Raw genomic sequence first — 23,247 nt, 5'->3', positions numbered from 1 at the left:
TCATGAATAAATATGTTAAATAACCACAGTCCCAGTACACTACATTATTTACCCTCCTCCATTGAGAAAAATGGCCATTTAACCCTACAACTTGGACAAGATAAATAAAAGTACAACTAGGAACCTAACTCACTCTGAAGCTATCTCCTATGACGACATCTCCAAGATACTAGGCACTATTCACCCTTCCGACTCAAACCTAGATCCCTGTCCACCACGCCTCCTAGTGACTGTGAAAGACACTTTTGTAGACTCCATCCTTCTTTTCATCAACACCTTTCTAAAAATAAGCATAATGCCCACAAACTGAAGTCAACAGGTGTCAGACCGATCTTGAGAAAACCCACCCTCAACCCTAACATGCCCAGCAAATTTAGACTTACTGTTCATTTCCAAGATCCTGGAAAAAACAGTGTTAAACCAATTACATTCTTTCATCAACAAACAAGGAGCCTTATCCACCTTCCAATAGGGATTCAGGAAATTCCACAGTACTAAAACTGTCCTTGACATCATTGACAACTGCAGGAAACTCATGGATATAAGGGTAATGATATCTATCTGGTTCCATACACCTCAACAAACCATTCCCAATTCACTAAACCTTCCCTCAGCTCTTTGTCACTGTTGACTCTAACAGACTTGAAGTTCCTGTTACCAAGAGAATCACCTCTACATAGCTGGTGCACTGTATCTCCTTCACGTATACTCAGGCTGGGCTGACGCTGCAGAGCCATGTAACTGTCCACAGTGTCCAAGCTATGGCTGCCTCAGTAGCTCATTTCCATTCCACCTCTATTGAGGCCTACAAGTGGAACAGGCACTCCCTTAAAAAATTTAAAGTGGCTGCACTTGACAGTGTCCATACTGGATTCTATGGATGACATCATCCACATGTGAGAATATATGTCTGTTGTCCTTTAGAACATCTGCTAAAGGTAAGTATCTTTGCTATTCCTTTTATTGAAAGTGCTCATGAAACCATTTTATAATTCATTTGTGCGTGTTTTTTAGAGGGTTCCTTGCAAATGCATAAAGCAATCTTGCTCTTCAGTAAGTGTAGTGGAACTGCCTTTATAAATGTTATACAGACAATCCAGTGATCTGAATAGTTAAATGCACTCTTATAAAAACCACATGCAATATACTATATAAAAACTGGTTTGCAGAAAAAAAGCTACAAGAAATGAGTAGATTATATACAGAGGTTGCCGTCAGAAAATCATTATTTTAGATTCTTCAGTTCTTCAATCACTTGAGGGATGAACAATCAATTTGCACCTGGAAATTTTAAGCATGAAAGCAAAACTTGAATGCCGACATAAGTCTTGGGTTAAGGACAGTGTTGATCTTCAGGCTGTGAAGCATGGGAGGCAGTGAGCTGAGAAATGAACTGACAAAATAGTAATGCTAGATGCCAACTGGGCAGAAACCACTAAAAATTTGACTTGTTTTCCCCATAAAAAGACGTTGCAGTTTGGTAGAGATTTTTACATTTCAATTGTTTGGCAAAATAGAAATTAATTTTTTGAGGGGCCTTGTCGCATTAAAATGACCTTTAACCTTTTTCATATCCAATGAGTAGATGTCTTTCAGTTGTTCTAAAATGGTAAAATCTATGAAACTGTGTTTCCAGATTTTAATTTTCTTTTATGGAATTCAGTCTTTTATATTCTCAGCTGGCATAAAATTGTAGCTACAGAACAGGTGTGTCATTTAGTGTAAATGGGAAAAGCTAGGGAGAGTCGGCTGCCATTTAAATTATTCACTTGAGTGGAAGTTGTACATAGAAATATGCATTATGTTGGCTAACCCCTTCACTTAGGAACTTTTTTCTATCAAATCAATTTCACTTTGCTTTGCAGCTAGAAATATAAAGAAAGGGAAAACAAAATGAGGAGAGGGGAAGGATGAAAATTTTGAGGCACCCATCCATTGAAAATTTGTTTGGCTACCCATGCAAGAACTTGTACTTTGTCAAAAATCACAAACACTTTCAATGTTCCTGCAAACATTTTGTGGAGGTGTGCAAGTGTGCAATTGTACATTTGATTTTGCAGTATACTGTTGTCTCTTTTCCCCCAACCCTAATTGCTTACCATCCCATGCAACCCTCCCTCAGCTAGAGGTATGCTTTTTCTAAGGGACATTGTGGGCTCCTTTTACTAAGGTGTGTTAGGGCTTTAATGCGCGGAATAGCGCGTGCTACATTGCCCCATGCGCTAGACCTTAACGCCAGCATTGAGCTGGCATTAGTTCTAGAAGCGTAGTGCGCAGTGTAGCGCACGGTAATTTCCTGCGTGCGCTAAAAACGCTAGAGCACCTTAGTAAAAGGAGAGCCCTGTGTTTTAGTGATGGGTTGTATGGTTTGTTTATTTTCAATGCACAACAGTGTGATGTTACACCAAAAATTACAAATTTTAAAACTCTCATAATACTGAACCCTGAACCAGACATATATAAATCGGTAGATACCCTCTACCCTAATTATGTCAAATACACTGATTTCACCCAAAATTAATTACATAGGCAGGAAAAGACCTCAAGTGCTCAATAGGACCAGATTGCCTTATAAGTCACATCTGCGCCCCTCACCTTGAGCTATCATAAGTCAGAAAAACCTTCTTTTGTGATTTTGTTCAACAATTTAACAGTTCAGCACGGTGCTCTATACCCCCAACTTGTTATGAGTTGAAAGTTATTGAATCAATAAATTCTCTATGGCTTGGTGCAATGTTCACTCAAAATCAGTAGCAACTTAGCTGAATAAAGGTGTTTTATGCTCAACGGAGCTTCCCTGTTTCACAACAGCTTCAGGAGCCAAACACCTTGCCATGTACCAAGGCCAGCTGATTAGGCAATTCTGTAGTAGTGCTGCCCGATTCACGATTCGAATCGATTCACTTCGGGTGAAGTGATTTTGGTTTTTAAAAAAAAAAAAATCGGCCTAGCCGATTCAGTGACTTAGGGTTTCTCACCGCTCGTTGGAGGAGGGGAGTACGCTGTCTGACCGATGACCACCTCTGCTGCTGCTCACTGCCGTTGCTCCCTGCCCACTCGCTGCCACAACTCCAGGAAGGGACGGGCCAGCATGCAGCGATTGCACGCCGCCGGCCCAGAAGTCCTCCCCCAACATCAATTCTGATGTCAGAGAGAAGGTCCGGGCCAGCCAATCACTGCTTGGCTGGCCCGGACCTTCACTCCGACGTCAGAATTGACATTGGGGGAAGGATTGTGGGCCGGTGTCCTGTGCAATCGCTGCACACTGGCCCTTACCTTCCTGGAGTTGCGGGGGGAGAGGAGGAGGAATCGATGGCGGGTAGGCAGGCATCGGCCATGGAGGGAGGGAGGAAGGCAGGCGTCAGTGCTGCAGGGAGGGAGGTAGGAAGGGGGCACTAACTTACATAGGAAGGAAGGAGGGATGGAAGGGGACACTAACTTACATAGGAAGGAAGGAGGGAGGGAAGGGGGCACTAACTTACATGGGAAGAAGGGAGGGAGGGAGGAAGGGGGCACTAACTTGGGACATAGAAAGGAGTGAGGGAATAGAAAGGGACAATTGTTGGGCCTGAGTAAAGAAAGAAAGATTGGATGCACAGTCTGAAGGAAGTGCAACCAGAGACTCATGAAATCACCAGACAACAAAGGTAGGAAAAATGATTTTATTTTTTTTTACTCAGAGAATAGTTAAGCTCTGGAACATGTTGCCAGAGGATGTGGTAAGAGTGGATTGCGTAGCTGGTTTTAAGAAGGGTTTGGACAATTTCCTGGAGGAAATGTCCATAGTTTGTTATTGAGACAGGCTTGGGGGAAGCCACTGCTTGTCCTAGATCGGTAGCATGGAATATTGCTACTCCTTGGGTTTGGGCCAGGTACTAGTGACTTGAATTGGCCACCGTGAGAACAGGCTACTGGGCTTGATGGACCATTGGTCTGACCCAGAAAGGCTATTCTTATGTTCTTAGAATTAAAATAAAGTAGCGGGGGGGGGGGGGGTTAGGTGTTCACTGCATAGGACGCACCCTTATTTCCACCCACTTTCTTGGGGGAAAAATGTGTGTCTTATGGAGCGAAAAATTCAGTATATTTCTCCATAATTTTTTAAGCAAAAGTTAGTTGTGTGTATTCAGAATTCAGTATCATTCTACTCAAATATAATTTTATTTGCTAACTTTCTCATTTTTCCCTTATTTCCCTCAATTCCATATTTTCAGAAAATTTACATCTCTGCTTGCATTTATCACCCTTTGCATTGAGGTAATTGTGTATGATTGTCCCGAAAAGTGCTGATCAGGGCAGTCCAGGATGCAGTGAATTTGACACTTTATATGTGTTATAACCACTTTTTAAAATGCTTTATTTTTTTTTGTTTTGTAGGCAGACAAACGAGCTCATCATAATGCACTGGAACGCAAACGTAGGGACCATATCAAAGACAGTTTCCACAGTTTACGGGACTCTGTTCCATCACTCCAGGGAGAAAAGGTTGGTATGTTCAGAAATGGGGTTGGTGAAGATTGTTGTGAAAATTTTTTTATGACTGATCAATGTGAGCTGCGGTTTATCAGTTTTGATTCTACTTGAAAGGCTTTTTTACTGAAAACATTCTCCACCCATTTTCTTTGTTAAAAGTTGATCTATATTAATATAGGGCCCTATATTCAAAACAATTTAAATGGCCAAGAGAGGCTTTTGGCCATTTTAAATCACCTGTCCAGGGCTAAGCATGAATTTTCAGCAGCAGTATCCAGTTAAAATGCCCAGTTAGCTATTTTATGGGCATTTTATGGAGGCAGATAACCACATAAACGAGACTGCATAAAGCGCACTCCTATCTATCTTCCTAGCCAATTTAGTGCTGAATATGGCACTTAACTGGTTATGTTTTCACCAACGCTGAATACCCAGAGGAGGCCTGGCATTGAATTTCCATGGATCTTATATCACGTTTCCCGAAGGGCACTAAAGGAGATTTTTGAAATCTTATCAACCCAGAAAATGTTTGAGATCTGAAAATGGTATGAAGTTGAATTTGGAGGGTAAGATGTTAGTCTCTTATGTTAAGATTGGGGCAAAAATGCTGTCTGTAGCAGGAGCCAAGCTTTGAAATGTGCTGCCTGGTATTCAGCGATTTTGTGATGGGAGACTGAATTTTAAGAAAATGTTGAAAACACAATTATTTGTTAATGACTTTATCCCAGGACAAGCAGGCAGCATATTCTTAACTGATGGATGACGGCACCGACAGAGCCCCAGTACGGACAATTTTAGAGTGATTTCACTCTAAGAACTTAGAAAGTTCCAGCAGGCCGCACCGCGCACGCTCGAGTGCCTTCCCGCCCGACGGAGGCGCGCGGTCCCCAGTTTCTTAGTTTCCGTGGAGCTAAGAAGATGCGTTTTTTTCAACGGCCGTTGAAAACTCTTTTTGCCTTCCCGCTCGCACGTTTTTTCTGTCTGGAAGTTTTCTTCCTCGTTTTTCTTTTACTTTAGTGTTCAAAAAAAAGAAAAAGTATTTTCTTTATTTTTTGTATCTTTTCTTCGCCTCGCCCCGGCGGGGCCTGTTGGCACAATCGAAGCCTTCGATTTAGCGGAGACCGTGTTCACCTTCATGCCCCCGCAGCCAGGTTTCAAGAAGTGTCAGCGGTGTGCACGGCCCATCTCCTTGACTGACCCCCACAATTGGTGCCTTCAGTGCCTGGGTCCAGATCACAACACCTCCTCTTGCACCCATTGCGCTTCTCTTAAAGCGCACCTTGAAGAACCGCCAAATCCAACAGCGACTTTTCTTCAGTGCCGGGATGGAACCATCGACATCCACTCCGACGTCGGCTGCCCCTTCTAAATCGGCACCGACTCTGTCGACACCGCCGGAGATTCCTCCGGTGTCGCATCCCCCAGGTAAGCCGGCTAAGAAGCCTTCCTCTTCCCTGGAGCGTCCTCCTGCCGATCCTGCAGTGAGTCCAGTCCTGCCGGCCTCGAGGCGCCCCCGTAAGCGCTCCGCTCCCATTGAGGTGAGTGCCACATCATCGGCCTCCTCATCTCCCGAGCGTCGAGCGCCTTTGCGAAGGGCCTCAAGAAGGGCACCAAGAAAGGGCTAGCAACTCTAGCCAGTCTCTCAACTTATCCAACTTGTTAATTATCCAACTGACTTCAGTCCTTCTTTAACTTCTACCAAGTCTTTACACTCTCTACTTTCAGCTTCTTATCTAACCAACTAGCTACTAAAACTTCCCCACTAAACAGGCAGACCTCATAAATCTCACTATCCCCAAACCACTTTAATAGGCAGACTCTTTTAATCAGGCTGACCTCTCTGGCACACTAACCAACAGGCTACCTTAACTGACAATTAACTAACTATAAACTAACTATCTCTATCCCCCCAATCTCAACACTTTCTGACCAACTCCTAACATCCCCCATTCTAATAAATAAAAAAAAACCAAAAAAAAAACCACACACAATATAAAATTAAATAAATAAATAAATAATAATATTAACTTTTTGTAAATGGCAGGTAGAACTAGAAGCAGCAAGACTTCAATCAAAACAGGCAGTGTAGTCACAGGAAGTACCCAGGGGATGACTATGGTTCGAGTACAGATGGGGGAGGAACCAGGACGGAGGGCAGAGGTCTCTGTACAGACCGAGGCCATCCCCTCAAAGACGTCTACAGTCTCAACACAGACGGAAGTAATGGATCAGCTGGACAAAGACCTTCTGCTAGAGCTGAGGAGCCTGAAAGAGGAGGTTCATCGCCTAAGGAGCATCCGAGACGACGAAACCTTCATCGATGGAGTCATCCAGGAGCTATCTCAGATCGCGATTCAGGACCAGGAACCTGACAGGACCACCCTGGGAACACCCAAAGCATCCAAACCCGCAAATTTGAGACCAACTGCTGGAATGCAAGAAGTAGCTGGTGACGCTGACTCCTGGCAGCTGGTGACTTCCTCCACAGGGAAACGCAGAGGACCTAATTCTGTCTCTCTCTCTCACATACAGGGCAGCTCTACATCGACACCACAAATCATCCTTAAGGACAGATACCAGCTGCTACAGGAGGGTCCTGACAACGAGGTACAGGAAGATGTTCAGCAGATGGTTCCAGAGTCAACAGTTCGACCCACCCCTAAGAAGCGTAGAGTGGTGGTCATCGGGGATTCGCTGCTAAGGGGCACCGAGGGACCAATTTGTAGGCCGGACCTGCAATCAAGAGAGGTCTGTTGTTTGCCAGGGGCCAGGATCTGGGATGTAACCGCTTGCCTTGACAGACTCATCAGGCCCCGCGATCACTTCCCCATGATCCTCATCCACGTCGGGACCAACGACACCGCCAGGAGCACCGCGAACAGCTTACCTGAAGACTTCAGGGCCCTGGGTGAGAAGCTGAGGAGAATGGATGCGCAGGTGGTCTTTTCGATCCTCCCGGTAAGGGGCAAGGGCAGTGCCAGGGAGGATCGCATCCAGAGGGCTAACGACTGGCTGCAGGGATGGTGCAGGGAGATGAATTTCGGATTCCTGCACCATGGAGATGCATTGCAGGGACTACTGGGACAAGACGGGTTACACCTGACCAGAAGAGGGAAGAATGTCCTTGGACACCGTCTAGCCCGCCTACTTCACAGGGCTTTAAACTAGGTAAGTTGGGGGAGGGTACGGGCACAAATTACCTACCTGGTGTGCTAAACTGTCAATACTTTTATGAGGCTGGGATAAGTAGTATACACACTATCGAGTCTAGGGAAGGTTCACATTACAATTCGGGGTCACATTGTAATTCAGGATCTAGGAGGACTACACATTGCAATTCTGGGTCCGGGGAGTGTACACACTGTAATTCTGGGACTAAGGGCAGTACACATTGTAATCCTGGGTTCAGCAGGGGTATACACATTGCAAATTTTGTGAAAGGAGTTCAAGTAGCCCATGCGGGAACTCCCCCACAGGATACACACATTTCCGTTTTTGAGATAGGTACACACTGTAGCTCTGGGTCTGGGGAATCCGGGTCAGGTACAAGATATAGCTCTGGGTCTAGAGAGAATACCAAATATGCGAATAATGCTAAAAGTGTCCAAGTAACTCAAACAGGAATATCCCCACTAAGACATAATAAAAACACAACATGGAAGGCTATGTACGTTAACGCACACAGCTTGGGAAACAAGATACTGGATCTGGAAACAGAAATAAGGAATGCCGACCTGGATGTGGTGGCAATATCTGAGACCTGGCTCACAGACTCACATGGGTGGGACATGGTCATACCAGGTTACAACCTGCTCCGCCGGGACAGGGAGGGTAGATTGGGAGGTGGTGTTGCATTATATACAAAGGATGACATTAAGGTCACAAGGATCACAGATGTCCAATCCCTTTGGGTTAATTTGGCCAGAGGGAAGGACAAATGCCTGTATCTCGGCGTTATTTACAGACCCCCAAGACAACAGGATGACCTGGATATGGAATTGATTGGAGATATAGAGAATATCACCTTGCGTGGGGACACGGTATTGTTAGGTGACTTCAACATGCCTGATGTGGATTGGGGCACACTTACCGCTGCTTCCGGCAGCAGCAGGAGGCTATTAAACTCTTTGAAGGGAGCACGTCTCAGGCAATTGGTGTTGGACCCAACAAGGGATCAGGCAATACTGGACCTGTTGCTTACCAATGGTGAAAGTGTCACAGAGGTCTCGGTGGGAGACACATTGGCCTCAAGCGACCATAACATGATATGGTTCAATCTTGGGAAAGGCTTCACTAAACCTGCCACACTGACCAAGGTCCTCAAATTTAAGGACACAAACTTCCAAGAGATGAGTGACTTTGTTCACCAGATGCTACAAAGCCAAGCAGAAACCGATAGTGTGGATGAAATGTGGTCGACTCTGATAGCCACCATACAGGAAGCGACAAACCGTTATGTTAAGCTAGTAAGTAAACACCGTAGAAACAATAAATCACAGTGGTTCACTGCGGAGATCTCAGACCTCATCAAAGAAAAGAAAAAAGCATTCATCTCTTACAAACAATCAAGGGAATAGGACTCCAGGGCAGAATATCTGACCAAGTCAAAAGCCGTCAAAACAGCAGTCAGGGAGGCTTAATTCAACATGGAGGAATCTCTAGCAAAGAACATCCAGAAGGGAGATAAATCATTCTTCAGGTATATCAGCGACAGAAGTAAAAAACTCAGGGGGAATAGTACGTCTAAGGAAACCAGACGGAGACTATGTGGAAAAGGACTCGGAAAAAGCCCAACTGTTAAATGAATACTTCTGCTCTGTCTTCACCCGAGAAGCTCCGGGGCATGGCCCTCAGTTACAGACAAGGGCTGACTCAGTTGACCCATTTAGCGATTTCAAATTTACGCCCAACAATGTCCACGTTGAGCTGTCCAAGCTCAAGGTTTACAAGGCAATGGGACCGGACAACCTGCACCCCAGAGTACTCAGGGAGTTGAGTGATGTCTTGGCGGAGCCGCTGTCGGCGCTTTTCAACCTCTCCCTTAGTTCAGGTAGCATCCCGTTGGACTGGAGGAAGGCTAACGTCATTCCACTCCACAAGAAAGGCTCCAAGACAGAAGCGGCAAACTACAGACCAGTGAGTCTCACATCAATAGTGAGCAAACTAATGGAAACTCTTATCAAACACCAATTAGATACGATCCTGAATGAAGAGAACCTACGGGATCCCCGTCAACATGGATTTACTAAGGGGAGATCCTGCCAATCCAACCTGATCAGCTTCTTTGACTGGGTGACGGGGAAGCTAGATGTTGGAGAGTCCCTGGACATCGTATACCTGGACTTTAGCAAAGCATTCGATAGCGTGCCTCATCGCAGGTTACTAAGCAAGATGAGTTCCATAGGATTGGGCGACACATTGACGAAGTGGGTTGGGAACTGGCTTGGAGGTAGGGTTCAAAGGGTAATGGTGAATGGAACCCCCTCTGAAATGACGGAGGTGATCAGTGGAGTACCCCAGGGCTCTGTCTTGGGCCCGATACTGTTCAATATCTTTATAAGGGACTTGGCAGAAGGGCTCCGAGGTAAGATAACATTATTTGCCGATGACGCCAAACTAAGCAATGTAGTGGGCAAAAGCACAAAACATAAAAATTAAATGCCCGACAATATGATGCATGATCTACTCTTACTAGAGAGCTGGTCTAAGACATGGCAGCTCAGCTTCAATGCCAAAAAATGCAAAGTTATGCACCTGGGTACCCAGAATCCATGCAGGACTTATACCCTTAATGGCGAGATCCTAACAAGAACAGTTGCAGAACGAGACTTAGGGGTGATCGTCAGTGAGGACATGAAGGCTGCCAATCAAGTGGAGCAAGCTTCTTCCAAGGCAAGACAAATCATAGGTTGCATACGCGGGGGTTTCGTCAGCCGTAAGCCTGAAGTCATTATGCCTTTGTATAGATCCATGGTGAGACCGCACCTGGAATACTGTGTGCAATTCTGGAGGCCACATTACCGTAAGGATGTGCTGAGGCTGGAATCGGTCCAGAGAATGGCCACCCGGATGGTCTCGGGACTGAAGGATCTCCCGTACGAAGAACGGTTAGATAAATTACAGCTATACTCGCTCGAGGAGCGCAGGGAGAGGGGAGACATGATCGAGACGTTCAAGTATCTCAAGGGCCGCATCGAGGTAGAAGAAGATATCTTCTTTTTCAGGGGTCCCACGGCAACAAGAGGACACCCGTGGAAAATCAGAGGCGGGAAACTGCACGGTGACACCAGGAAATTCTTTTTCACCGAAAGGGTGGTGGATCGCTGGAATGGTCTTCCACTTCAGGTGATTGAGGCCAACAGCGTGCCTGATTTTAAGGCCAAATGGGATCGACACGTGGGTTCTATTCGCAAAGTAAAGGCAGGGGAGGGTCATTAGGGTGGGCAGACTGGATGGGCCTTGGCCCTTATCTGCCGTCGATTTCTATATTTCTATGTTTCATATCACTTCACCCGGTGTCGTCTCTTTACCCTCTGGTAAATCGGTGCGCAAGTCCCACCATACTGCACCCTCGACCCCGATTTCTCGAGGTCGGGGTTCACAGGTTCGTGACCCTGACTTGTGGGACGATTCTGAAGAGCCTATGGGTACCAAGGAGGCGGTTTCTTCAGACGAGGAAGATGCTTCTCTCCAAGAACCGCCTTCTAAGCCGGAACAATCCTCCTTCACAAAATTCTTGAAGGAGATGTCTGACTCTCTCTCTCTATCCCTTTGGAATCTGATTCCAAAAAATCCCAGGCTTTCCTTGAAGCCCTGGATTTTGATCAGCCTCCCAAAGAATTCCTCAAGTTACCTCTGCACGACATCCTGCGAGAAACTTTTTACAAGAACTTAGAGACCCCTTTGACAATCCCAGGGGCTCCGAGAAAATTGGACACTCTCTATAAGGTGATACCTATCCCAGGTTTCGATAAACCACAACTCCCCCATGAGTCTTTACTCGTGGAGTCCACTCTCAAAAAGTCGGCGGGCTCTAGTGTCTATGCCTCTGTCCCTCCTAGCAGAGAGGGGAAGACCATAGATAAGTTTGGAAAACGGTTATACCAGAATGCTATGCTGGCTATCCGTTCAGGTAATTATGCTTTTCACTTTGCTTTCTACCTGAAGCATTTGATCCAACAGCTGTCTTCCCTCTAGAAATACCTCCCTCAGCGTAAGATCCCTTTATTCCAGCAATATACTTCCAGTCTGCTTCAACTGAGGAAGTTCATGGTACGTTCCATCTACGATATCTTTGAGCTGACATCCAGAGCTACTGCCATGGCGATTGCCATGCGACGCCTAGCTTGGCTTCGGGTCTCGGAGCTTGATGTGAATCACCAGGACCGCCTGGCAAATGCTCCTTGCTTGGGTGACGAGCTTTTTGGGGAATTCTTGGACACCACCACACAAAAACTGTCTGTTCACGAGACCCGATGGGATACCTTGCTCAAGAACAAGAAGAAGCCTCCACCAGCTCGTCCTTTTCGTCAACACACGTCTTACCAATGTCGTTATTCGGCTCGGCCTCTCCATCCTCCTCAGAATCAACCTAGGAGGCAGCGCCAGCAGCATCGGCAACAAGCTCGTCCACCACAGCAGCAACCTCTAAAATCAGCTGCTCCACCCAAATCGACTCAGCCCTTTTGACTTGCTTCTCAGGGACATAGCCAGTCTCCCTCCATCTTTTCCTCTACCACAGCCTATCGGAGGTCGCCTGCACATCTTTCTCACCCGTTGGGAACTCATCACCTCAGATCAATGGGTGCTAAACATTGTTCGTCACGGGTATTCCCTCAACTTTCAGACTCTTCCACCAGACAATCCTCCAAAAGAGTCTGCTTCCAACTCCTCTCAGACCTCCCTCCTCCTTCAGGAGGTCCACTCCCTTCTTCTTCTGAACGCCATAGAGGAAGTTCCTCTAGATCAGAGGGGGCAGGGATTTTACTCCCGTTATTTTCTGGTTCCCAAAAAGACGGGAGATCTCGGGCCTATCTTGGATCTCAGGGACCTCAACAAATATTTAGTCAGGGAAAAGTTCAAAATGCTCTCTCTGGCCATGCTTTATACTCTTCTCACTCAGGGCGACTGGCTATGCTCCCTCGACCTCAAGGAGGCGTACACTCACATCCCAATCCATCAGAACTCCAGACAGTATCTCAGATTTCAGATCCATCACCGTCATTATCAATACCGAGTGCTACCCTTTGGCCTTGCCTCTTCTCCAAGGGTATTCACCAAGTGTCTGATAGTGGTGGCTGCCTTTCTCAGATCTCACAGTCTCCAAGTCTTCCCTTACCTAGACGACTGGCTAATCAAGGCTCCTTCATCTCAACAGGTGGTTCAAGCCACCAACCAAACCATCTCCTTCCTTCAAATCCTGGGATTCGAGATCAATTACCCGAAGTCGCATCTCCTGCCTTCTCAGCGACTACAATTCATTGGAGCGGTCCTCGACACCACCCTTATGAGGGCATTTCTTCCCTCCGACCGTCTACAGACACTTCTCCACCTCTGTCATCATGTGCTCCTTCAAAAATCCATTTCAGCCCAACAGATGATGGTCCTCTTAGGCCACATGGCCTCGACGGTGCACGTCACTCCTCTCGCCCGTCTCCACCTTCGTACCCCTCAGTGGACACTAGCCACTCAATGGTCCCAGGCAACAGATCCTCCTTCACGTCACATATCTGTAACATCGTCGTTCCGACAGTCTCTGCGATGGTGGTTGACCTCCTCCAATCTTTCCAGAGGTCTTCTCTTTCATCTGCCTCCTCACTCCATGATCATCACCACGGATGCTTCCCCATATGCCTGGGGGGCACACATGGACCATCTTCGCACATAAGGTCTGTGGACAGTCCAGGAACGAGCTCATCACATCATTTTTCTGGAACTCAGAGCAATGTTTTATGCTCTCAAAGCATTTCAACATCTTCTCTGTCCTCAGGTTCTTCTTCTGTGCACAGACAATCAGGTAGCCATGTACTACATCAACAAGCAAGGTGGAACAGGCTCTCTACTATGTCAGGAGGCCCAAAGGATTTGGTCCTGGGCAACTGCTCGCTGTCTCTTTCTGAAGGCAGTCTACATTCAGGGCCAACAGAATTCCTTAGCAGACAATCTCAGCAGAATTCTTCAACCTTACGAATGGACCCTCGACCCTGTCACTCTACGGTCCATCTTTGCTCAGTGGGGCACCCCTCAGATAGATCTATTTGCAGCTCCCCACAACCATCAACTGCCCCTCTTTTGTTCCAGACTCTACACCCCTCATCGTCTGGCACCAGATGCTTTTCTCCTCAATTGGGCAGACCTGTTTCTTTATGCCTTTCCTCACCTTCCTCTCCTGTTGCGGACGTTGTTCAAGCTTCAGAGAGAGAAGGCCACCATGATTCTCATTGCTCCACGGTGGCCACGACAACATTGGTACTCCCTTCTACTTCAGCTCAGTTCCAGGGAACCCATACTACTGCCAGTATTTCCTGGTATCGGAAGCATCAGCAATCTCTGCTTCATCCCAACCTGTCATTTCTCCACCTAACCGCTTGGTTTCTCTCGGCCTAACGACTGATCCTGCATCTCTCTCTCAGCCTGTTCGTTCCATTTTAGAGGCATCCAGGAAACCGTCCACTCTTCAATGTTACCAACAAAAGTGGACTCGTTTTTCTTCCTGGTGTCTCCTTCATCATCATAATCCCACTTCGCTACCGGTAGAACAGCTTTTGGATTACTTGCTCTCTTTATCGGACTCCGGCCTCAAGTCTATGTCAGTCAGAGTTCACCTCAGTGCCATTACCGCTTTTCATGAACCGGTTCAAGGAAAACCCCTCACGGCTCATCCTCTGGTTAACAGGTTCATGAGGGGCCTTTTCAATGTCAAACCACCTCTTAAGCCCCCTTCCATTACCTGGGATCTTAATGTGGTTCTCTCCTCTCTCATGAAGCCTCCTTTCGAACCATTGGTCACAGCTCATCTCATATTTCTCACTTGGAAAGTGGTCTTCCTTATTGCCCTCATTTCTGCCAGGAGGGTCAGTGAGTTGCATGCACTAGTAGCTGATCCACCTTTCACTGTTTTTCACCATGACAAGGTGGTTCTACGTACGCATCCAAAGTTTCTTCCTAAGGTTGTCTCTGACTTTCACCTCAACCAGTCCATTGTCTTACCTGTATTCTTCCTGAAACCTCATTCTCACCCTGGGGAACAGGCTTTGCATACTTTGGATTGTAAGCGAGCTTTGGCTTACTATTTACAGCGTACTCAGCCTCATAGATCATCTCCCCCAACTTTTTTTACCTTTTGATCCCAATAAGTTGGGTCACCCTGTTTCAAAACGTACGATATCCAATTGGCTTGCTGCTTGCATCTCGTTCTCTTATGCTCAGACTGGACTGCCCATGGAAGGTTCTGTCACGGCCCATAAGGTTAGAGCTATGGCAGCGTCTGTGGCTTTCCTCAGATCCACGCCTATTGAGGAAATCTGCAAGGCTGCTACTTGGTCCTCAGTTCACACTTTCACATCTCATTATTGTCTGGATGCCTTCTCCAGACGGGATGGACGATTCTGCCAATCTGTGTTACAAAATTTATTTTCCTAATGGCCAACCTTCCCTCCATCCCTCTTTTTGTTAGCTTGGAGGTCACCCATCAGTTAAGAATATGCTGCCTGCTTGTCCTGGGATAAAGCACAGTTACTTACCGTAACAGGTGTTATCCAGGGACAGCAGGCAGATATTCTTACGTCCCACCCACCTCCCCGGGTTGGCTTCTTAGCTGGCTTATCTTAACTGGGGACCGCGCGCCTCCGTCGGGCGGGAAGGCACTCGCACAAGTGCGGTTGGCCTGCTGAAACTTTCTAAGTTCTTAGAGTGAAATCACTCTAAAATTGTCCGTACCGAGGCTCCGTCGGTGCCGTTACCCATCAGTTAAGAATATCTGCCTGCTGTCCCTGGATAACATCTGTTACGGTAAGTAACTGTGCTTTATGAATAAATGCTATTTGCTGCTGAAGCCTTACCGTCCTGTAAATGTTTTTATGGGATTTTGTCTTTCCATCTTGTTGGATGAATTTGAAAAAAGGTTTTAATAATGATACTGTTAGTTAATGTTTTATAGTGTTTGTTCTGTCGAAACATGTTTTAATATTTTTAATATGTATGCATGCAATTTTATAAACCGCATAGTTTTTATGCGGGGTATAAATTTTTAAATAAGTAAGATAACGGTGGCAGTCAGCAAAACATTTGACCACCACTGTCTGAATATCGGGCACATAGCTGCTCTGACAATATATTTCAAAGACATTTTTGATGTTCTGATTTTGGTGATTTCCAATTGTTGATAACACCAACTCCATTTCAAACTTTTTGCTAGCAGAGATTTTTTTTCCTTACTCTACTGGATTTCTCTCTGTGGGAAGATGAAAAGATTAGTTTTGACTTTTAAAATCCAAACATGAGATCTGAACATGAGGAACCCTAGTTCACTTATTTTTATGATATGCTGGGTTAGAGGGGATTTGGGGAGGAAGGGAGGGAAGTTTGATTTATTTCTTCCTCCTCCTTTTATATTTCTAGGTCAGTAAGAACTGTGGAGTCTGTTGCCATGATCTTTATTCACTATCTTTCCCAATTTACCCTAGTTATTGCAGCAGCAATCCTTGGTCAGGGATCATTCCCTAAATCTACCTACTAGATGTCAGCATTGCACAATGACAGAGTCTATTGCATAGGTTGCCAGATATTCTGCGGTATACACATTTTGCATTTGCATTCAGACTTCTAGTTATTGTTAGACAGACCCAGCTGCTGGTTTGGAATAGTCTAATGGTTAGAGCGGAAGGCTGAACCAGGAGAGCCGGATTCAGTACCCACTGCAGCTCCTCGTGACTCTGGGCAAGACACTTAACCCTCCATTACCCAAGTACGAAAAGCTAGCTTATGAGCCCACTAGGAACAGAAAAAGTACCTGTATGTAAACTACTCTGGTTGTACTACAGAAAGATAGTATATCAAAAACATTATTTACTCTTACCCCTTAACTGTCATGTTTGAGTCTGCTATAGCTGGATAATCTAGTAGATTTATTGCATAGCCTTTTAAACAGACACGGCTATGTTAGCACCTGTAGGACTTATAGTTGTTAATGAACCGCAGCCTGCCACACACTCCATTAAATCTGTCTGACAAACACTGACGATGGATGCCTGTTTAACCTCAAAAGATATTTCCTTAGCAGCAGCAGATGAATCCAGACTAGTGGGTTAAGTCCATCCCCCAGCAGGCAGAGCTAGATCACCAAGCTGAGCTCTTTCATATATAGGATGGTATGCACACTGATCATCCAGTATTCTCTATCCTGGTGGATGGACGGTCTCTATCCTGCTCCTGGTCTCATATGCTAACTCTGCATGGCCTGAAAGCATGGCTCGGTCCAGATCCAGGCGCAGCTAAGCTCCTGTTTGTGGCTTTGGCTAACTCAGCTGAATGAAAGGATTAGGTTTCCTGGGTGCCTATTGAAGGGTGTAGCTGATGGGGCCAGTTCCCTTTAGCCCAATTTGGATTTGTCCTGCACTCCTCACTCAAACCCACCCCCCCAGCCTAAGCAAGTTAAACCCAGAGAGAGTGCAGGGTACTAGAGGCTAAATTGAACTAACTCACCGTGGGACTTGGGCTTGGTTTCTGCCTGGAGGGGTGAGTACTGCAAGGGTTTGGTCCTGACTGCTCTTTACCATTCCTTCCTGCAGTATTGGGCCTCTTCTGGGTCCAGCGGATGCTACTAGCATTGGAACAGTCTGATGGCTACTATGGTATTCATGCAACCATACTAGCTAGGATCGGCTCCTGGCTGCCTCTGGAGACCTGAGGGCAGGGTCAAGCCGCTCCCTACTTTGAGCGCTTTCCTGGATGGTCCTCCAGCAGTGTGTATGCATCAGGTTCGACTCTCCTCCATCCTTTTCTGCTTGCAGTTCCTTTTTCGGCGTGGGACCCGGGGCCTTGCCGCACTTTCTCAGTTGTGGCTATTTTCCCTCCGCACGTAGTCCTTAAGGTTGCATTGGGTCTTCTTTCTAGGTTTGTTGTCCTTCCTGAGAGCTTCAGGTAGCAGTCCCTGGGCTCACGTATAAAAAGAAAAGAAAAACACCCCAGGGCTTGTGGCCTCAGGCACCGGTGCCTTTCATTCTCTATGCAGTGTTCTTTTTTGCTGTCTCTGGAGGTAAAGAGCAACTTCAGATGTGTTTACTTGGCTTTCTCGCCAGATGTAGAGTGCTGCTCTAGCTGCATTTTTGTCACTGCTCCTATCACTAGAGGTAGAGCGCAACTTCACCTGTTTGTTTGGCACAGCTTCACCATTAGATATAGACTGCAGTTCTGGCTGCATATTTGGCATAGCTCCGCCACTCATTGTAAACTGCAGCTCCAGCTGCATGTTTGGTACAGCTCAATCACTAGCTATAGAGTGCAGCTTTGACTTCCTGTAGAGAACAGCCCCAGCTGCCTGTTTACTACAGCTCCACTGCTAAATGTAGAGCACAGCTTTCACTGCATGTTTCCCATGGCTTTGCCACTCAATGTGATTCCGGCTGCATCTTTGGTCCAGCTCCATCACTGGATGTAGAACGCAACTTCAGCTGCATGTTTGCCACGACTCCATCACTAATATTGAGTGCAGCCCCAACTGCCTCTTGCCACTGCTCCATCTCTGGCTGTAAAGCGCAGTTTTGGCTGTCTGTTTGCACTGCTCCATCTCTGGCTGTAGAGCGCAGTTTTGGCTGTCTGTTGGCACTGCGCCATCTCCGGCTGTAGAGCGCAGCTATGGCTGTCTGTTGGTATGGTGCCATATCTGGTTGTAGAGCGCAGCTATGGCTGTCTGTTGGTATGGTGCCATATCTGGTTGTAGAGCGCAGTTTTGGCTGTCTGTTGGCACGGTGCAATATCCAGTTGTAGAGCGCAGCTTTGGCTGTCTATTGGCATGGCGCCATATCCAGCTATAATGCATGCATTTGGCAGCATCTTGGCACTGGATGGTTGATCGAACTTCCAGCTGCCTGTTCCCACTGATTTCTCTCTGCATATATTTCACGACTTCACCTGTATGGTGCTACTGTGCCATCCCTGCATGTAAGAGCAATTACCAGTGGATACTGCTCTTTCTTTTCATGTGGAGTGTGGATCCAGTCTGTCCACAGTGCTCCATTGCACATGTGGAGCATGGTTCCAATTGCCTATGGCTGCAGCTCCATATCGGGGCGTACAGCACAGCTCTAGCGACTTTTTCCTGCTGCCCTATCACTGATCTAAGGTTCGGCTATAGCTGCCAATTGGTGTTCCTTCAACTCTGGATGTAGAGCACAGCTACAGCTGCCTGTTGGCACTACTCCATATCTGGGCACAGAGTGCGTCCCCTGCCTGTTTGCTATGCTTCCCTCTTGGAGGGTATGGTATAGCCCACACTATCGGTTTCATGCTACTTCCTCTTTGTTCATATTCACATCTCTGCCTTACTGGTTGGTGAACCTCCATTTCTGGCTATCTAGCGTGGCTGTATCCTTAGTTAGGCATGTCCACCTGACCTTTTACATCATCTCTCTTGTCTCCGGGTGCTCTAGCAGCATGAAGGCTGTAACTGGGTCACCGATGTTTTGGCAAGCTTACCTGCTGGGTTGGTTCTTTGTCTTTAATGAGAACAGTTCTGGTGCTTTTCGCTGGTGCAGTCCTGAAGTTGTTGATCTCGTTGGTCTATCCTGGCCTGTCCATTTGGCTATGGCTCCACAGCTACTTGACATGTTCTGCTTTATCAATCTAGCTCACACACTTGACACCTTGCTTATGACCAGGGATAACTCCTTCGGTGAGCATGGGTTAGTACCTAGATATCGTACTCTGGCTGTTTCAGATTGCCATGCACAGCCCCAATTCTGGTGGACGTGCAACTTCTGCTCTAGTTTTGCCCATCTCTTAGGGGCAAATCATGCGCTACCTGTCCAGGAACATGCCCTCCTTGGCTGTCAGGTACACAAATCCTTTACACCACCCCATCCTGAAGGATGGTGGTGGGGGACTGCGAGTCATCGTCTTTAATGTCCACCTGAACTTTTTACATCATCTCTCTTGTCTCTGGGTGCTCTTAACAGCGTGAAGGCTGTTGCTGGGTCACCGATGCTTTGGCAAGCTTAACTGCAGGGTTGGTTCTTTGTCCTAATGAGAACAGTTCGGGTGTTTTTCACTGGTGCAGTCCTGAAGTTAGTTGTTGATCTCGTTGGTCTAATCCTGGCCTGTCCTTCAGTTCCCAAGGGCATGACAGACCATTTACCATAGTATCTCCTGTCTCCAACCTGTTTGCTACCTGCCTTACTAAGGACTGATTTGTTTATCTTTACTTGTCTGGATTCATCTGCTGATGACAAGGAAGAAAAATTGTTTCATAATTGGTCATCTTCTTTCCTTTAGTCACAGCAGATGAATTCAGGATCCCACCCTTTCGGTTTTTCCTTTACTCCATAGGGATTGCCCATGTGGGTGGCCTGGATGTGGATTCAACGACCATGAGGATGGAATTCTTGGCTAATTGGCTTCTCATGTTGATCCTGCTGCTTTGTTATGAGGAATACTAGATGACCAGTGAGCATGCCATACTATATATGACAGAGCTCAACTTGGTGCTCTCTATCTCTGCCTGCCAGGTGATGGACTTAATCCACTTCTCTGAATTCATCTGCTGTGACTAAAGGAAAGAAAATTATCAGGTATGAAACATAATTTATCCTTGATGTTTTATATTAACCATTTTGGCATATACTTTGGCAGTCCTAACATTCATTGATTTGTTGAGTGGGGTTAGTGTCATTGACCTCATGATAGATCAGTTTTAGGGCCCAATCGTCATTGTACCATGTTTAGTATTAAATTACAGCCTGACTTGAAATAGACTAAGATTAGAGTCATTGATTTCAGGTGGGTATGGGGTAAGCATATGTAAAAATGTGCCTTGAATTGATTTTTGTGTGCATTTACATTTTTTAACATATAAACTTATAGATTAACACATGTAGATTTGGGTTGCATGCATTAAAATATTCAATGTGTTTTTAAAAAAAGTCTATAAATGTAAATGTGTTGAACTGAAAAAAATCTAAAAAATGGGGGAGAAGATCAAAAACCCTACCTGGAAATATTTTAAGAACATAAGAAGTTGCCTCCGCTGAGGCAGACCAGAGGTCCATCTCGCTCAGCGGTCCGCTCCTGCGGCGGCCCATCAGACCCACTGCCTGAGCAGTGGTCCCAGACTATCACTATGACCTACCTCTTCTCCTATCTGTACCCCTCAATTCCTTTATCCTCTAGGAACCTATCCAAACCTTCTTTGAAGCCTTGTAACGTGCTCCGGCCTATCACAGCCTCTGGAAGTGCGTTCCATGTATCCACCACCCTCTGGGTGAAAAAGAACTTTCTGGCATTTGTTCTAAACCTGTCCCCTTTTAATTTCTCCGAGTGCCCCCTTGTACTTGTGGCTCCCCATAATCTGAAAAATCTGTCCCTGTCTACCTTTTCTATACCCTTCAGGATCTTGAAGGTTTCTATCATGTCTCCTCTAAGTCTCCGCTTTTCCAGGGAGAACAGCCCCAGCTTTTTCAGTCTGTCAGTATATGAGAGGTTTTCCATACCCTTTATCAGTTTAGTTGCTCTTCTCTGGACTCCCTCAAGTACCGCCATGTCCTTCTTGAGGTATGGCGACCAGTACTGGACACAGTATTCCAGATGCGGGCGCACCATTGCACGATACAGTGGCAGGATGACTTCCTTCGTCCTGGTCGTGATACTCTTCTTAATGATACCCAACATTTTGTTTGCTTTTCTTGAGGCTGTGGCGCACTGTGCCGACACCTTCAAAGTTGTGTCTACCATCACTCCCATGTCTCTTTCAAGGTTACTTACCCCTAGCAGTGATCCTCCTATTTTGTAGCTGAACATCGGGTTCTTTTTCCCTACATGCATGACCTTGCATTTCCCTACATTAAAGTTCATTTGCCATTTTTTGGCCCATTCTTCTAGCTTCGTTAGGTCCCTTTGGAGATCTTCGCAGTCTTCCATGGTTTCAACCCTGCGGTAGAGTTTGGTGTCATCCGCAAATTTAATGACTTCGCAATTTGTTCCCGCCTCCAGGTCATTAATAAATATATTGAACAGGAGCGGTCCCAGCACCGACCCCTGCGGAACTCCACTCGTGACCCAATGCCAGTCTGAGTAATGGCCCTTTACTCCAACCCTCTGTTTCCTGTCTGCCAGCCAGTTTTTGATCCATCGGTGGACCTCCCCTTGCACCCCGTGTTTCCACAGCTTTTTAAGCAGTCTTTCGTGTGGTACCTTGTCGAAGGCTTTTTGAAAGTCAAGGTAAATGATGTCAATGGATTCCCCTTTATCCACCTGTCTGTTTACCCCCTCAAAGAAGTACAATAAGTTTGTGAGGCATGACCTACCCTTGCAGAAGCCGTGCTGGCTCGACTTTAGCTGTCCATTGTTTTCTATGTGTTCACAGATACTGTCCTTAATCAGCGCTTCCATCATCTTTCCCAGGACCGAGGTCAAGCTCACCGGCCTGTAGTTTCCCGGGTCCCCCCTTGAACCCTTCTTGAAGATGGGCGTGACATTTGCAATTTTCCAATCCTCCGGGATCTCTCCAGTTTTTAAGGATAGGTTACATATTTGGCGAAGTGGCTCTGCTATTTCGTTCCTTAGTTCCTTGAGTACCCTTGGGTGAATGCCGTCCGGACCTGGCGATTTGTCGCTCTTTAGTCTGTCTATCTGCCTGAGGACATCCTCTTGGCTTACCTCTAGTTGGACCAGCTTTTCATCCCGATCCCCATTTATGATGTCCTCCGGTTCCGGAATATTGGATGTGTCTTCCCTTGTGAAAACTGACGTGAAGAACTTATTTAACCTGTCTGCTATCTCTTTTTCCTCTTTTACCACTCCTTTTTTGTCTCCATCATCCAATGGCCCCACTTCTTCCCTTGCCGGTTGCTTCCCCTTCACATATCTGAAGAACGATTTGAAGTTTGTTGCTTCCCCCGCCAGTCTCTCCTCATATTCTCTTTTAGCTTTCCTAACCACACGGTGACACTCCCTTTGGTGTTCTTTGTGCTCCTTTTGGTTGTCCTTTGTTTGGTCCTTTTTCCATTTTTTGAACGATGCTTTCTTCTCACTTATTGCCTTTTTCACTGCAGTTGTTATCCACGCTGGGTTTTTTGTTCGGGTTTTTTTGCACCCCTTCCTGAATCTGGGGATGTACAGGTTCTGTGCCTCTTGCACCATGCCCTTGAGTAGGGACCAGGCTTTTTCTACAGACTCCATCTTCCTTGCACTACCGTTGAGTTTCTTTCCCACCATTTTCCTCATGCCATCATAATTCCCTTTTTTGAAGTTGAGTGCTGTTGCTATGGTTCTTTTCACCTTTGATGATCCAATTTCCAGCTTGCACTGGATCATGTTGTGATCGCTGTTTCCTAGGGGTTCTAGCACCGCCACCTCCTTTGCAGGTCCCCCTAGCCCGTTGAGGATTAGGTCGAGAGTGGCATCCCCCCCTGTTGGTTCCGTGACCAGCTGTTCCATGAAACAGTCCCTCGTGGTTTCCAGGAATTTGGTCTCCCTTATGCAGTTTGAGTGTCCAATACTCCAGTCTATCCCAGGGTAGTTGAAGTCTCCCATCACCATCACGCTTCCCTTTTGCATATCTGC

General features: G+C 46.4%; 1 protein-coding gene across 1 annotated transcript in view; it reads left to right on the top strand.

The window, feature by feature from the left end:
- The window catches only part of MAX (MYC associated factor X), a 92,586-nt gene that overhangs the window by 42,713 nt on the left and 26,626 nt on the right, over positions 1-23,247 (top strand). Inside the window, exon 2 of the mRNA XM_033953050.1 lies at positions 4,378-4,485. Within this exon, the coding sequence (XP_033808941.1) occupies positions 4,378-4,485 (108 nt within the window). The remainder of the gene's footprint in view (positions 1-4,377; positions 4,486-23,247) is intronic.

The sequence above is a fragment of the Geotrypetes seraphini genome, chromosome 7, assembly GCF_902459505.1.
Source record: "Geotrypetes seraphini chromosome 7, aGeoSer1.1, whole genome shotgun sequence".
NCBI classification, from domain to species: Eukaryota; Metazoa; Chordata; class Amphibia; order Gymnophiona; family Dermophiidae; genus Geotrypetes; species Geotrypetes seraphini.
Note: the sequence above shows the minus strand (reverse complement) of the source record. Positions and strands in the feature narration are given on the sequence as shown.